At 40.8% G+C, this 13,121-nt stretch overlaps 1 protein-coding gene across 1 annotated transcript in view; it reads left to right on the plus strand.

Moving 5' to 3' along the window:
• Positions 1-2,058: 2,058 nt before the first annotated feature.
• PDCD4 (programmed cell death 4) overlaps positions 2,059-13,121 on the plus strand; it is a 33,982-nt gene continuing 22,919 nt past the window's right edge. The window contains exons 1-3 of the mRNA XM_027775069.1: positions 2,059-2,077; positions 4,883-4,987; positions 10,768-11,070. Coding sequence (XP_027630870.1) covers positions 4,945-4,987; positions 10,768-11,070 — 346 coding nt within the window. The 5' untranslated portion in view covers positions 2,059-2,077; positions 4,883-4,944. The remainder of the gene's footprint in view (positions 2,078-4,882; positions 4,988-10,767; positions 11,071-13,121) is intronic.

The raw sequence follows: 13,121 nt of genomic DNA on the forward strand, positions 1-13,121 counted from the left end.
TCGGACGCCTCGCGGGCCCGGCCGCTCAGTCTCCAACGCCCGACTGCGGGCTGGCCCGTGTTCCCTCCTGGGCCGAGGCCCGAGCGCGGTGGCGCGGGCCCGCCCCCTCCCCGTTTAGTGGGGGCTCGCGGGGCGCTCGCTGGGGAGGGGCCGCCCCTCACCTCCCCGCCCTCCTCCAGGGTAGGTTTAATTTGGAGGGGGGCGTCTTCTGCGAGGTCGAACCCCCGAGAGGGAGGTTGGTGCCCCCTCTGTCCGCCTGGCATCCCTTGGCGGGGAGGTCTTCTGAAGATGCGGCTCCGGTCCGACGTTTCCAGACTCGGGCCCACCGCTGCACCCCGGTGGCCGCGGCGCACCCCGGACTAGCCCGTCCCGGGGGCGTCGGGGGTCTGGGCCTGCTGCAGGGAGAGGCCGAGCGGAGGGCGGCGGCGCTGGGAAGCGGACACGTGCCCGCCGCCCCGGCCCTGAGCGAGCTAAGCTGTGCCAGTTCGGCCAAGGGGCTCTCTTAGTTTAAGTAAAATACTCTCTCGGAGAAAACAAAGGCTGAAAGGGAACCCGCGTTCTGGGAAACGCACACTGCGTCTGCTGCGTTTGTCAGTCTAGTGCTGTAACGTACATGGAGTTTTTGCAGGAGCTTCAGAACTGCGGGCGTCAGTATTGCCCATATCCCCCATGCCCTTGTGAGAACTGCCTACGTAGTCAGCAGCTGTGTGATGTCTAAAGATGATTAAAACGATTAAATATGCGGCTGGAGTGTGTTTGTGTTGGGGGGGGTTAATTTCCTACTGTTTCGACTTGTATTTTTACCGTTAATTTTTAGAATTTTGGCATTCTTGTTAATGCAAGACTTTTTGGGAAACCACCATATGTGTTTTTTAAAAAAGGGGACCACTGCAGATATGTTCCAAATTTAATTATTGGCGTTTATGCCTTTAATATTTCTTCATTATGCGTTTTTTGAATTCCTTAATATCTTAGTAAACATCATTGCATTGTAATTTGACTAGTTTTTCTGTAGTAGTAATGTGTAAGGATTACAGAAGTAAATGTCACTTTATATTTTCAGTAGTGTTCATGTTTGCATTTTGGTGGTAGAATGCTTTCAGCTGCTTGGAAGTTGTTAATTAGCTCCGATTGTAGCCCAGGAATGAGTAGAAGTAATTTTCTAGTTAACATAAGATCTAAACTTAACTCCATAAATGTCAGAGTAATTTATGAAGTATATTTCAGGACATCTTTTTTTTCTTTTTCCTTTTTTTTTTTTTTTTTTTGTGAGGTTCTTTTAGAGAATTTGGGACCATCTTGGCAGTTAGGTACTTTTGATGTAAGTTTTTGTTGCTTAATTGCAACCCTAATTAAATAAAAAAAAAACCATAGTTCTGTTTTCTTGTTAAAAATGTTTAGGTTAGTATGAAGGAATGGGGTTTAGATAGTTTGCTTTACATTTTCTTAAGTCTGTGGCAAGAATCTTAAGGATTGTCAAATAAAAATCCTACAACTTTGAAGATTATAAAAACGTAGAACATATCTTTATTATTTTAAAATGTCTTCATTGCTGTCAAGTGTGACTGAGGTTTTGGATGAATTAAGACTCAGGACATTTTTTTTTATTTAGGATTACTTAATAAAAGTAGACTTAGTATGTTGTAGATGAGAGTCAAAACCTGATAATTTATTTTGCCAACCAAATGTCTTTAATAGCTTAAAATAATTATTTTTAATGTTTGCAAAGTAGTATGTAAATTTTTATGTAACTATAGAAGTCTGTTTTAATGTTTCTGTTAATCCTGAAAAAGAATCTTCCCATGGGGTATCTTCCCGTGTTGTATTGAAGGGCCAGCAGGTGGCATGGTGGTTATGGTACTGAGCTTCTACAAGGTGGACCATGGTTCAAGTCCCAGACTTGGTAGCTTGACAATCATGCCAGGGGTGTGTGTGTGTGCCCAAAATTCCAGGAGAAGAAGAAATTACAGTGTGGCCATCCTCCTGGGGGTGAATTTTCACTTTCCCTCTCTCTGTCTCTCTCCTCTCCAGTGAGTGCATGTGTCTTATGGCAAAAACCTCAAAAAGAAAATAAGTGGTATGTTGGATTTAGAAGGTCTGGGTCCAAGCTATCCTTGAACAGATCGTTTATTCTCTTAATATGTTTAATTGTACACATAGTGGAATGGCTATTTCAATATTGTCCTGTGAGGTACATGGAATAATGCATGTAAAATCGTTTTTGGGGGCAACCGGATTCTGCATGGCCAACTGTGTAGTTTGAGTTCTGGACCTAGTGGCTTGAAAACCACATTGGGCATGTGTGACCAAAATTCCAAGAAGAGAATGAAAGAGAAAAGATTGCATGACTATACCCCTGGGTGATGTCCCCCCCCCTTTTTTTGTATTTCTTGTGACCCCATGAGCACATGAAAAAAGGAAATTCTTTTGAAATTACAAACATCAGTTATAATCATTTCACTTCCTTTATTAGCTAGGTTCTGCAGAAACTTTTCTATCAAAGATGTTACTTGTACCAAGAACCTAATGGCCAGCCCATATCCTAGTGGTTGAAGGAACTGGAGCCCACATGTTTGACTATGATTTGAATCCTGGCAGCGATTATACAAAATCATGTGTCAATTTTTTTATTCTGAATAGAATTAGTGATACCACTGTTTTCTTAACTTTTGAAGCAATGTGAGAGTATCATAGTAGTCTAAAGAATAAGTCATTTTAAGAAGCTTAATAATTTTAGCATACGTGTACTTGTTTTTCTTTTATAAAATAATGCCATTTTCTGGGGGAAAAAAAGGCATAAACTTAGAAAATGTTAACAAATAATAGTATATATTGAATAATTTAAGAGTTAATTTCACCTCATGAGCCCCAGGGAGCATCACATATCATTATTATCCTAATATGACATCTATCAGTAGATTCTTACTTAAAATATACTTTTCTATAATTACCCATTTTCACTAGTCTTTGCATTTTATATCTCAAGTGTGCCCTGCTGGTGAAATTATAAATGACTGGAAGGACCAAGCCATCCTGTACGACTTAAACAGATAAAAACTTAAGCACTCATTATTTTGAGGCTTTTAAAACTTTTTAAATTTTTGTTTTAAATTTGTCAGAGGGTGCATGCACTTGCCGGGGGAGACAGAAAGAGAGTGCGAGAAAAAGGAAGTGAGAAAGCACCCTCCATGGGCAGTGTTCATGTGCAGCCCTTTCTCTATTTCTCTCTCCTTTTTGTGATTCTGGGCACACATGCACACGAACCAGGTGTACTTCTTAAGCCACTGGGTTCAGGACTTGAACTACACAGTTGGGCAAGTGGGATCCAGCTAACTTCACCACCACATCACCGCCGGACACCGAAGTATTCTAAACCATTATTTTAAAAATATTTCCAGAGATGGGACCAGCACGGGGCGTGGTGGTTAAGGTGCTAGACAATCCCACATGGCCAACCGTGGTTTGAGTCTCGGACCTGGCAGCTTGCTTTCTCACTTTCTCTCTCTCACTCTCACTCTGTCCCTCTCTGCTCAAATTAAAGTTAAATAAAATAATTCTCTAAAAAAGATATTTTCATGAGAACTATTTTGATGTTTTTTTCTTTCAAGTAACATTGGATCTGTATCACTAATAGTAGAAATAAGAGGTAACAAACTTTTCCAAAACCTAGCATCGATAATTCTTAAGTCATTTTGAAAGTGAAGTCTACAGAGTCAGCAGGTAGTGTGTTGGTGAAGGGCGTTGGACTCCCGTATGGCTGACTGTGGTTCGAGTCCCAGACCTGGCAGCTTGCTTTCTCACTTTCCCTCCCCGGGAACAAGAGAGAGAAAGTGAGAAAGCAAGCCACCAGGTTTGGGATTCAAACCACGGTCTGCCATGTGGGAGTCCAGTGCCCTTAACCACCACACCACCTGCTGACCCTGATAAATAATACTTAAAAAGAAAAAATTTTAAAAAAGAAAATGAAGTCTAAAATACTAAGTTACTTATGTCATTGTATTTATGTCTTCTAAAATAGGTCCAGATTTTATAAAATAATGGATTTTTAAAATTATAAACATAATTCTCATTATAGAACAAACTGATTTTAAAAATGTCTCCCCAATCTCAAAGTCTTAAAATAGTAATTATAGAGACATAGGTAATGAAATAGCAAATGTCTGCCTTCAGATATATGTAATTTTGAAAATAATACAATTTTGACATTCTTGATTGACCAAAAGTGTGTTATTCACATTTTGAAACAGTTCTCATACTGCTGATGGAGAACTTTCCAATGTTATGTTCCTATATATCATATTAATTTTGAGACTTGATATTCCTCAAAGATTTGAGGTATGTGCATGTGTTTATTTCTTTAATTAGGAATAAACATACACTTTTTTATTTATTTTTTAAAAATTTTGTCAGATGGTGCTTGCAGGGGCCAGGGAAAGCAAGAAAGCACATCCCCTTGGAGAATGGTCATACCATAGTCCCTTCTCCATTTTCCCCTTGTTTCAGGATTTTGGGCATACATGCATATACGCCTGGTGTTTCTCAGGCTGCCAAGTCAGGAACTCAAACCACTAAGTCAGCAATGTGGGAACCAGTCACTCTAACCACAGTGCCACTGGCTGGCCTGCAAATATATTTTAAAATTCTAAGTAGAATGGGTGCTTTGGTGCATGCTAAAATCTGGGTGCTTTTTTGGACTCAGACAAATTTATCAAGAGGATTAGAACCAAAATGTTAATTAGGATAAGTAATCTTTGAAAGTGAAGTGATCTCTTTTTTTTTTTAGAATGGAAATATATATTTTTTAAATACTGTACTTAAGCAAATTGCATTTACTTTACATTTAGAAAATACTAAAGCTTTTGTTTTCTTCTTTAAAAAATAGATCCTTAAGGAAGACTTCCATTTGGTAATTCATTTAATCAGTGCAAGTGAAATTAAGAAACAATGGACATAGAAAATGAACAGATACTGAATGTAAACCCCACAGGTAAGTAATATCTTGAACTTTGTCTTGAGAGCAAGCTGCAGACTTTCATTAAATATTCCGTATTCAATGAAAATATAGTAAAACTTTTTTACTTTTTTTTTTTTAGTTTTTGCTATAGGGCGCATGCACTCACCAAGAGAGACAAGAGAGAGAGGGAAGGTGAGAAGTTACCCCCAGAGGGGAATGGCTGTGCAGTAATCCCTTCTTCATTGTCATCTCAGGATTTGGGGCACGAATGCGCACTCACCCAGTGTTTCTCAAGCTTCCAGGGACCGGAACTCACACCACAGGGTCAGTTACATGGGATCCAGTACCTTAACCACTACGCCATTAACTGGCCCCTAAAACGCTTTTCACATTTAAAAAAAAATTTTTTTGGAGAGGTTTTTGCTATAGGGTTTGTGTGCTCGTCAGAAAGACAGAGAGAGACAGAGAGATAGAAAGTGAGAAGTCACCCCCCGGGGGGGATGGCCACGCCACAGTCCCTTCTCCTTCATTCTCCTCTTGGGATCTTGGGCATGCACACATAGTGCCCAGCAGGAGTTTAAGCCACTGGGTCCGGGACTCGAACCGCATTCAACTACATGGGAGTTCAGCGACATAGCCATTATGTCAACTGCTTGTCCCAAAACTTTTTACATTTTTCTCAAATTTTTATTTGCTTATTTTCTCCAAGAGAAAGAGAGGGAGAGACAGACAGAAACTCCCAATGTCACAATCTGCTTCTAGCCTCGGCATGCCAAGGTCGTGACTTCTACATACATGGGTCTTCCTAGAGTGCACAGAGAAGCCTGGAGATAAAAACTTAAGACCTCTCCTCTCAGATGTGGTCTTTCTTTGTGGAATGCCGTGTCGCTGCCACACCATCATTGCTGGTCTGTCTTTATGAGGAGTGTTCAAAAATTCTTAGAAAATGTGTGTCGTTATTAAAATGTGGTGCTCGGGTGAGGCAGTCCAAATAGAGAGTTTCCCATTCAAGTCTGGAGACCTCCCCGAACATGCCGGCACATGCTTGCTCATGACTGGATATGGTTTAAGGCCGGGAGTGGATCCCACTGGTATTCAGACTGTTGGGAGAGAGTCTTTCGTGCATGCCCATGGAAGAAATAAATAAACTAAAAAAACCTGAGATGTGAGTAATCTATGTAGATTAATGGTTAGTATTTAATGAGATATGTAGATATGTCCATCTTATAGCCCTTATTAGATATGTAAATATATGAAGTTGTGCTAATGTTACTCTAATAATCGAACACCAATAATTGATTGTCTAGTGCTATGATTACCATTGAAATGGAACCATTGAGATGTCATTGAGATGTCAGAGAATTCAGAAAGAAGGAATTACTAAGAGAAACCAGTTTTGAAGCCATCACATTTTATACTGAACTCCTTTTTTTTTTTTTTGAGTGGTTTTTGCTATAGGGTGTGTGCACTTGCCAGAAAGACTGAGAGAGATAGAGAGACAGAAAGCAAGAAATTGCGCCCCAGGGGGATGGCCACGCTGCAATCCCTTCTCCATTCTGCTCTTGGGATCTTGGGCACACATGTACATGTGCCCAGCGTGAGTTTAAGCCACCGGATCTGGGACTCGAACCATGATTGGCTACATGGGAGTCCAGTGACATAGCCATTACGCCAACTGCTGGTCCCTATACTAAATTTTTTTTTAATCCTTTTAATGGTGGTTTTCTTCAAGTCAGTGAATAGTGGTTATGGACTGCCAAAACTTATGTATGAATAGCAACATGTAACAAAGCAGTTGATCTAAATGTGTTAAAAATGATAACATCAAATATATAAAAGTAGACCTAGAGAGAACGTGTACTCCTGTAGGCAGACATGTTTGGAAGGCCATTAACAGTTAAAGAAAGTCAAGAGTGGGACAGAGATAGATTTTAAATAATACTTCAATACTCCACGGGATAACTTAAAATGTTTTATTACAGTTGTAAGTCCTTCTTCTGGACCAGTTTTGTAGTTTACCTTAATGGTAGAATAATGAAAACAGTATATTACTGATAGATGTTTAATGTTTTTCACAATTAACCACTCTTATATGAAGACTACTTTGTGGGATCTCTGGTCTTTCTGTCTCTTTTCCTTTAACTTTGTTTATTTTTATTTTACATTCACTCCCCTTTTCATCCTCTCTGTTTTTTAGCTGTCAGCACTATGCTGTATTCTAGCTTAGCATTTCTTATAGTTACATGAATGTCAAAATGTACTTTTGAATCCTGGCTGTAGTTCTTTTTGTAATTTTTCTTTTCTTTTTTATTTTTTTCTTTTCTTTTTTTAAGAGGGATTTTTGTTATAGGGCACATGTGCTCACCAGAGACAGAGATAGAGAGAGAGAGGGAAAGCGAGATATCACCCTTCGGGGAGATGGCCACTCTGGTGCAGTCGCTTCTCTTTATGTTCCTCAGGATTTTGGTCACACACATGTGCCTGGTATGAGTTTCAAGTCTCTGAGGCTAGGACTTGAACCATGGTTGACCATGTGGGAGTCCAGCACCTTAACCACTATGTCACCTGCTGGGCTCGATATGAAACTTTCTAGCAAACACATTTTTTTGTAAAATGAGGATGAACAACTATTTTTATAGGGCTGTGTAAGGCTTATAGACGACGTATGTAAGGTGCCCAGCATAGAACCTGGTGGGTTGTCAGGAAAGTTTTGACACATTTTTACATAGAAAAACAGAAAAATATGTCATGACTTTCTTGTTGACCTAATAGTATGATGGTAATGGTAATAAAAGAAGTAGGAGTAGTACTCAATTACTGCTGTAACTCCTACTAGTTTAGTTATGATGATGTGCCAGACACATCCCCTAACTCTGGCTTCCTCCCAGTTCAGAAACTTGTAAGAAATCATTTCACAGGCACCTATGTGTGTGCTCGAGAGAGAAGGTGCGAGAACACGCGTGTGTGCTTTCCCCAGCTGGATCTGTCACACTGTAGTCGTTTCCCCCCAGTCCTCCATCGTGTCAGGATCCTGAGCACAGGGATGGCTTTTTTTTTTTTAAAAAAAAAAAAACTATGGGCACCAGAACTTGAATCCTGGTGAGATTTGGCTTCCTCTGTGCATTGTTTGTTACCGCCTCGTGTTTAGGGTGGCCCCTTTTCCCCTTTTTTTTTTTTTTTTTAGAGAGATTTTTGCTATAGGGCACGTGCATGCTCATTGGTGAGACAGAAAGTAAGAAATCACCCCTGGGGTGGGTGGGGGGGACGTGACCACACCACAATCCCTTCTCCTTCATCTCCTCTTGGGATTTTGGGCACACATGTACACACATGTTTGGTGTGAGTTTTAAGCCACTAGGTCCAGGACTCGAACGGTGGTCATCTAGGTGGGAGTTCAGCCACATAGCCATTATGCCATCTGTTGATCCTAGCCTGTTTCACTCGTTTAAAATTTTATTTTAACTTTATTTATTTTAATCTGATCAGAGAGGGACAGAGTGAAAGAGAGAGAGAGGTTAAGTGAAAAAGCAAGCCACCAGGTCTGGGACTCAAACTGCAATTGGCCGTGTGGGAGTCCAGCAGCCTTAACCACCATGGCACCTGCTGGCCCCCCGTTTCACTCTCACATCTTGCATCTCTTCTGTTTGTAAGCCTTTTTTTTGTCTTTCTTTGAAAGTGTTACATTATGGGGCCAGCAGGTGGCATGGTGGTTAAAGTGCTGGACACTCCCACATGACTGACCACGGTTCAAGTCCTGGGCCTGGCGGCTTGCTTTCTCACTTTCCCTCTGTCTCTCTCTGATCAGATTAAAATAAAATGAATGAATAAATAAAATTTTTTAAAAAGTGTCACATAATTATTTATTCCACCATTACTACCCTTGCCCTTTTCCAGTTGTCTTGTGATTGAATTACTGTCACATTTTTCTTAGTTGCTCTCCCACATTATGCTTTCTCTTCTTTTACCCCAATATGTATACTTTTTAAGAACTATTTTATTTAACTTTATTTTAATTTGAGCAGAGAGGTACAGAAAGAGAGAGAGAGAGAGAGAGTGAGCAAGCAAGCTGCCAAGTCTGGGAATAGAACTGCATTTGGCCATATGAGATTCCAGCGCCCTTAACCACCACACCACCTGGCAGCCCTTTTTTTCTGATATATTCTATATTCTACCAAAGTAATCTTCCCACCTATAATATCCAATCTAAGCCTGGATCATTTGAATGTGGGAGCGATAAGCAGTAATTCTGGGGAAGTAAGCAGTTACAAGGTAAAGAATTTATACTTTATTTTGACAGAATGGGAATACCCTTAAAGGGTTTTCGGTAGGAACATGATTTAAAAAATAGGTCTCGGGACCAGCAAGTGGCATGGTGGCTAAGACGCTGAACTCCCATATGGCTGATTGCAGTTTGAATCCTGGACCTGTCAGTTTGAAGACGATGCTGTGTGTGTGTGTGTGTGTGTGTGTGTGTGTGTGCGTGTGTGTGTTTTCAAAATCCCAGGGAGGAGGATAGAGGAGAAGGGATTGCAGCATTGCCATCCTCCCAAGGGAATGATTTTTCACTTCCCCTCTCACTGTGTCTATCTCTAGTAAGCGTCCCTGCTCTGTGGCAAAACCCTAAAGAAAAAAAAAAAAGAAAAAAAGAAAGAAAAGTCTTAATTCACTTTGGGAGAATGATTTATAGACTGAATGCATACAGGGAGACTGCTTTTGAGATGAAATAATTTGACTCTACTTAATGTTTTTTGTTTTTTAATTATGACAGTGTCCCTAACTTTTATACTTTTTGTCAAGAATTATAAAGGTTTTGGGGCTGGCAGGTGGTGTGGCGATTAAGGACACTGGACTCCTACATTGTCGACTACAGTTTGAGTCCCGGACTTGATGACATGCCTTCTCTCTCCCCCCTCCTATTATGTCCCTCTCTGGTCAAATTAAAATAAATAAATAAAATAAAATAATAATAAGAAAATTATAAAGGTTTTAAAGCATTTTTTATAGGTTAATTAAAATTTTAGTTTCAACTTTTTTTTTCCCACTTGCTATAGGGCACATATGCTTGCTAGAGGTGAGGCGCGGAGGGAGGGGAGGGAAGAAAATGAGAAAGCGTCCCTCCACACTGGGGTCGTGGCCATGTAGCAGTCCATTCTGCATTCTCTTGGGATTTGGGGCACACATGCATATATACCTGGCATGCTTCTCAAGGTACTAGTTTCAGGATGTAAACGGTGGTCGTCAATGTACCTTAACCACAAGGCCACTGGGCGGCCTGTCACCATATCTTAACGTATGTGAAAGCCCATGCACATAGTCCTGACAGATTATATTTAGGCATATTTCAGACTGTTGGAGTGATTCAGGTTCTGACTTAATTAATTCAGTAGCCTCTCTGTCCTAAAATGTTTTGAGAGCTGAGCTAAGTATCTCTGTGATCTTCATGGACATTAGAGTTGGCGTTATGAAGGATACCCTGCTAGGTGCTGGGGATGCGAAGAAGTTCCATGTAGTCATGGTTCCTTCTTGGAAGCTTATGACTTCTTTGGAAAAGCAAGAGTGCTATATAAAAAGAAATGAAGATTTTCGTGATGTGTTAAATGAATGGTGTGTGAATATTGGTGTTAACCATAGCTACAGTTGTTAGGAAAGCTTTCGTGGAGGGAGGAAGACTTGAACCTATATCCTAAAGTACTAGTAACTTAAGAGAGCAGTGAGGATGACATTCCAAGGAGGAGGAGCATTGGGAACTCCCAGTGTATTGCTCTCTCTCAAGGGATAAGGTACTTAGAATTTTCTTCATTTTTCTCTTTAAGATCCTGATCATTTAAGTGACTCTCTTTTTTCTGGTGATGAAGATAATGCTGGGACTGAGGAAATAAAGAATGAAATAAATGGAAATTGGATTTCAGCATCCTCCATTAATGAAGCTAGAATTAATGCCAAGGCAAAAAGACGACTACGGAAAAACTCATCCCGGGACTCTGGCAGAGGCGATTCTGTCAGTGATAATGGAAGTGAAGCCCTTAGAAGTGGAGGATCTGTACCAGCCAGTCCAAAGGGAAGGTTGCTGGATAGGCGGTCCAGATCCGGGAAAGGAAGGGGACTACCAAAGAAAGGTTGGTATACCTCGAGTTCAAGAAACAAATGAAAAAAAAGTTGATTCTTGTACTGTGATTTCCTTGTTCTAGGAATGAGAGAAACAAAACACTGATAATATGAAATATATATTTTTACACAGTGATAAATTGATAACCATTCCACTTTTTCTTTAGGTTGATCTTCCTTTTTTTGTTTGAATAGGTTTTGTTTTCTTGAGCAAAGTAAACACTTCTTCAGTTAGGAATTGTGCATATACTCTCTACCTTTCTTTTTTTGGAGAGGTTTTTGCTATAGGGCGCGTGTGATCGCCAGAGAGAGAGAGACAGAAAGACAGAAAGCAAGAAATCACCCCCCAGGGGGCATGGCCACGCCGCAATCCCTTCTCCTCTATTCTCCTCTCGGGATCTTGGGCACGCATGCACACGAGCCCAGCGTGAGTTTTAAGCCACCGGGTCCAGGATGCGAACCGCGGTCGACTACGTGGGAGTCCAGCGACATAGCCATTACGCTAACTGCTGGTCCCCATATACTCTCTACCTTTGAAATGAGCAGAGTCAGAAATTCATCATATTCGTCTATGACTCCATGTCTCTTGTTAAGAATATAAGTATAAACTTGATTGGTAATTTCTGGATCAGAATTTTATCATTTTATTTATATTTTCATACGTGCATACTTTTTGCCAGAGAGTATGTGTGCTCACTGGAAAGAGAGAGAGAGAGGTTCAAGAAACAAATGAAAAAAAAGTTGATTCTTGTACTGTGATTTCCTTGTTCTAGGAATGAGAGAAACAAAACACTGATAATATGAAATATATATTTTTACACAGTGATAAATTGATAACCATTCCACTTTTTCTTTAGGTTGATCTTCCTTTTTTTGTTTGAATAGGTTTTGTTTTCTTGAGCAAAGTAAACACTTCTTCAGTTAGGAATTGTGCATATACTCTCTACCTTTCTTTTTTTGGAGAGGTTTTTGCTATAGGGCGCGTGTGATCGCCAGAGAGAGAGAGAGAGAGACAGAAAGACAGAAAGCAAGAAATCACCCCCCAGGGGGCATGGCCACGCCGCAATCCCTTCTCCTCTATTCTCCTCTCGGGATCTTGGGCACGCATGCACATGAGCCCAGCGTGAGTTTTAAGCCACCGGGTCCAGGATGCGAACCGCGGTCGACTACGTGGGAGTCCAGCGACATAGCCATTACGCTAACTGCTGGTCCCCATATACTCTCTACCTTTGAAATGAGCAGAGTCAGAAATTCATCATATTCGTCTATGACTCCATGTCTCTTGTTAAGAATATAAGTATAAACTTGATTGGTAATTTCTGGATCAGAATTTTATCATTTTATTTATATTTTCATACGTGCATACTTTTTGCCAGAGAGTATGTGTGCTCACTGGAAAGAGAGAGAGAGAGGAAGTGAGAAAGCACCCCCTATGAGGAACAGCCATGCTGCAGTCGCCTCACCTTCATTTTTCCCTTTTCAGATTTTGGCCATGTATGCACACGTGCCGGGTATGTTTCTCAGGCCACTGTACCATATGGTTGACCATGCAGGATCCAGTTGTTTTAATTACCATGCCACAGGTGGCTCTAAATTTTGTTTTCATAGATACAGTTCAGAGATTTCTTTGGCTCTATCCATTTTGGTATTGGAATAAATTGGTTGTTTTGCTGCTGTATTTCTAATGGCTGGAGTAGTGCCTAGCACATGGTGTAGGCACTTCCATATTCGTTGAATGGGGGAGCTATCAGCTTTTGTAGGTTCCAGGATTTCAGTACCAGTTGGAGACTTTATCATCTTCCAACTTGTGGGAGCTTCATCTTACAGAGTAAGCTTCTTGCAAAATGTTTTTGTGGTGTGTCAGAAATTACTTTTGTTGAATAACCTATAATCATTGTTTGAAACAAAATGAAACTTAAAGGCTGGTCTCCTAGCAACTCAGAAGGCTGAGGTGGGAGGGTTGTCATTTCGAGAGGGCCTGACAACATAGTGAGACCCTGTCTAAAAGAGCTGGGTCTGGTGGTACTGTAGTTCGAGGTGGGAGACGGAAGCAGTATTATGA

Source organism: Tupaia chinensis, unplaced genomic scaffold, assembly GCF_000334495.1.
Source record: "Tupaia chinensis unplaced genomic scaffold, TupChi_1.0 Scaffold000520_1, whole genome shotgun sequence".
Taxonomy (NCBI): Eukaryota; Metazoa; Chordata; class Mammalia; order Scandentia; family Tupaiidae; genus Tupaia; species Tupaia belangeri.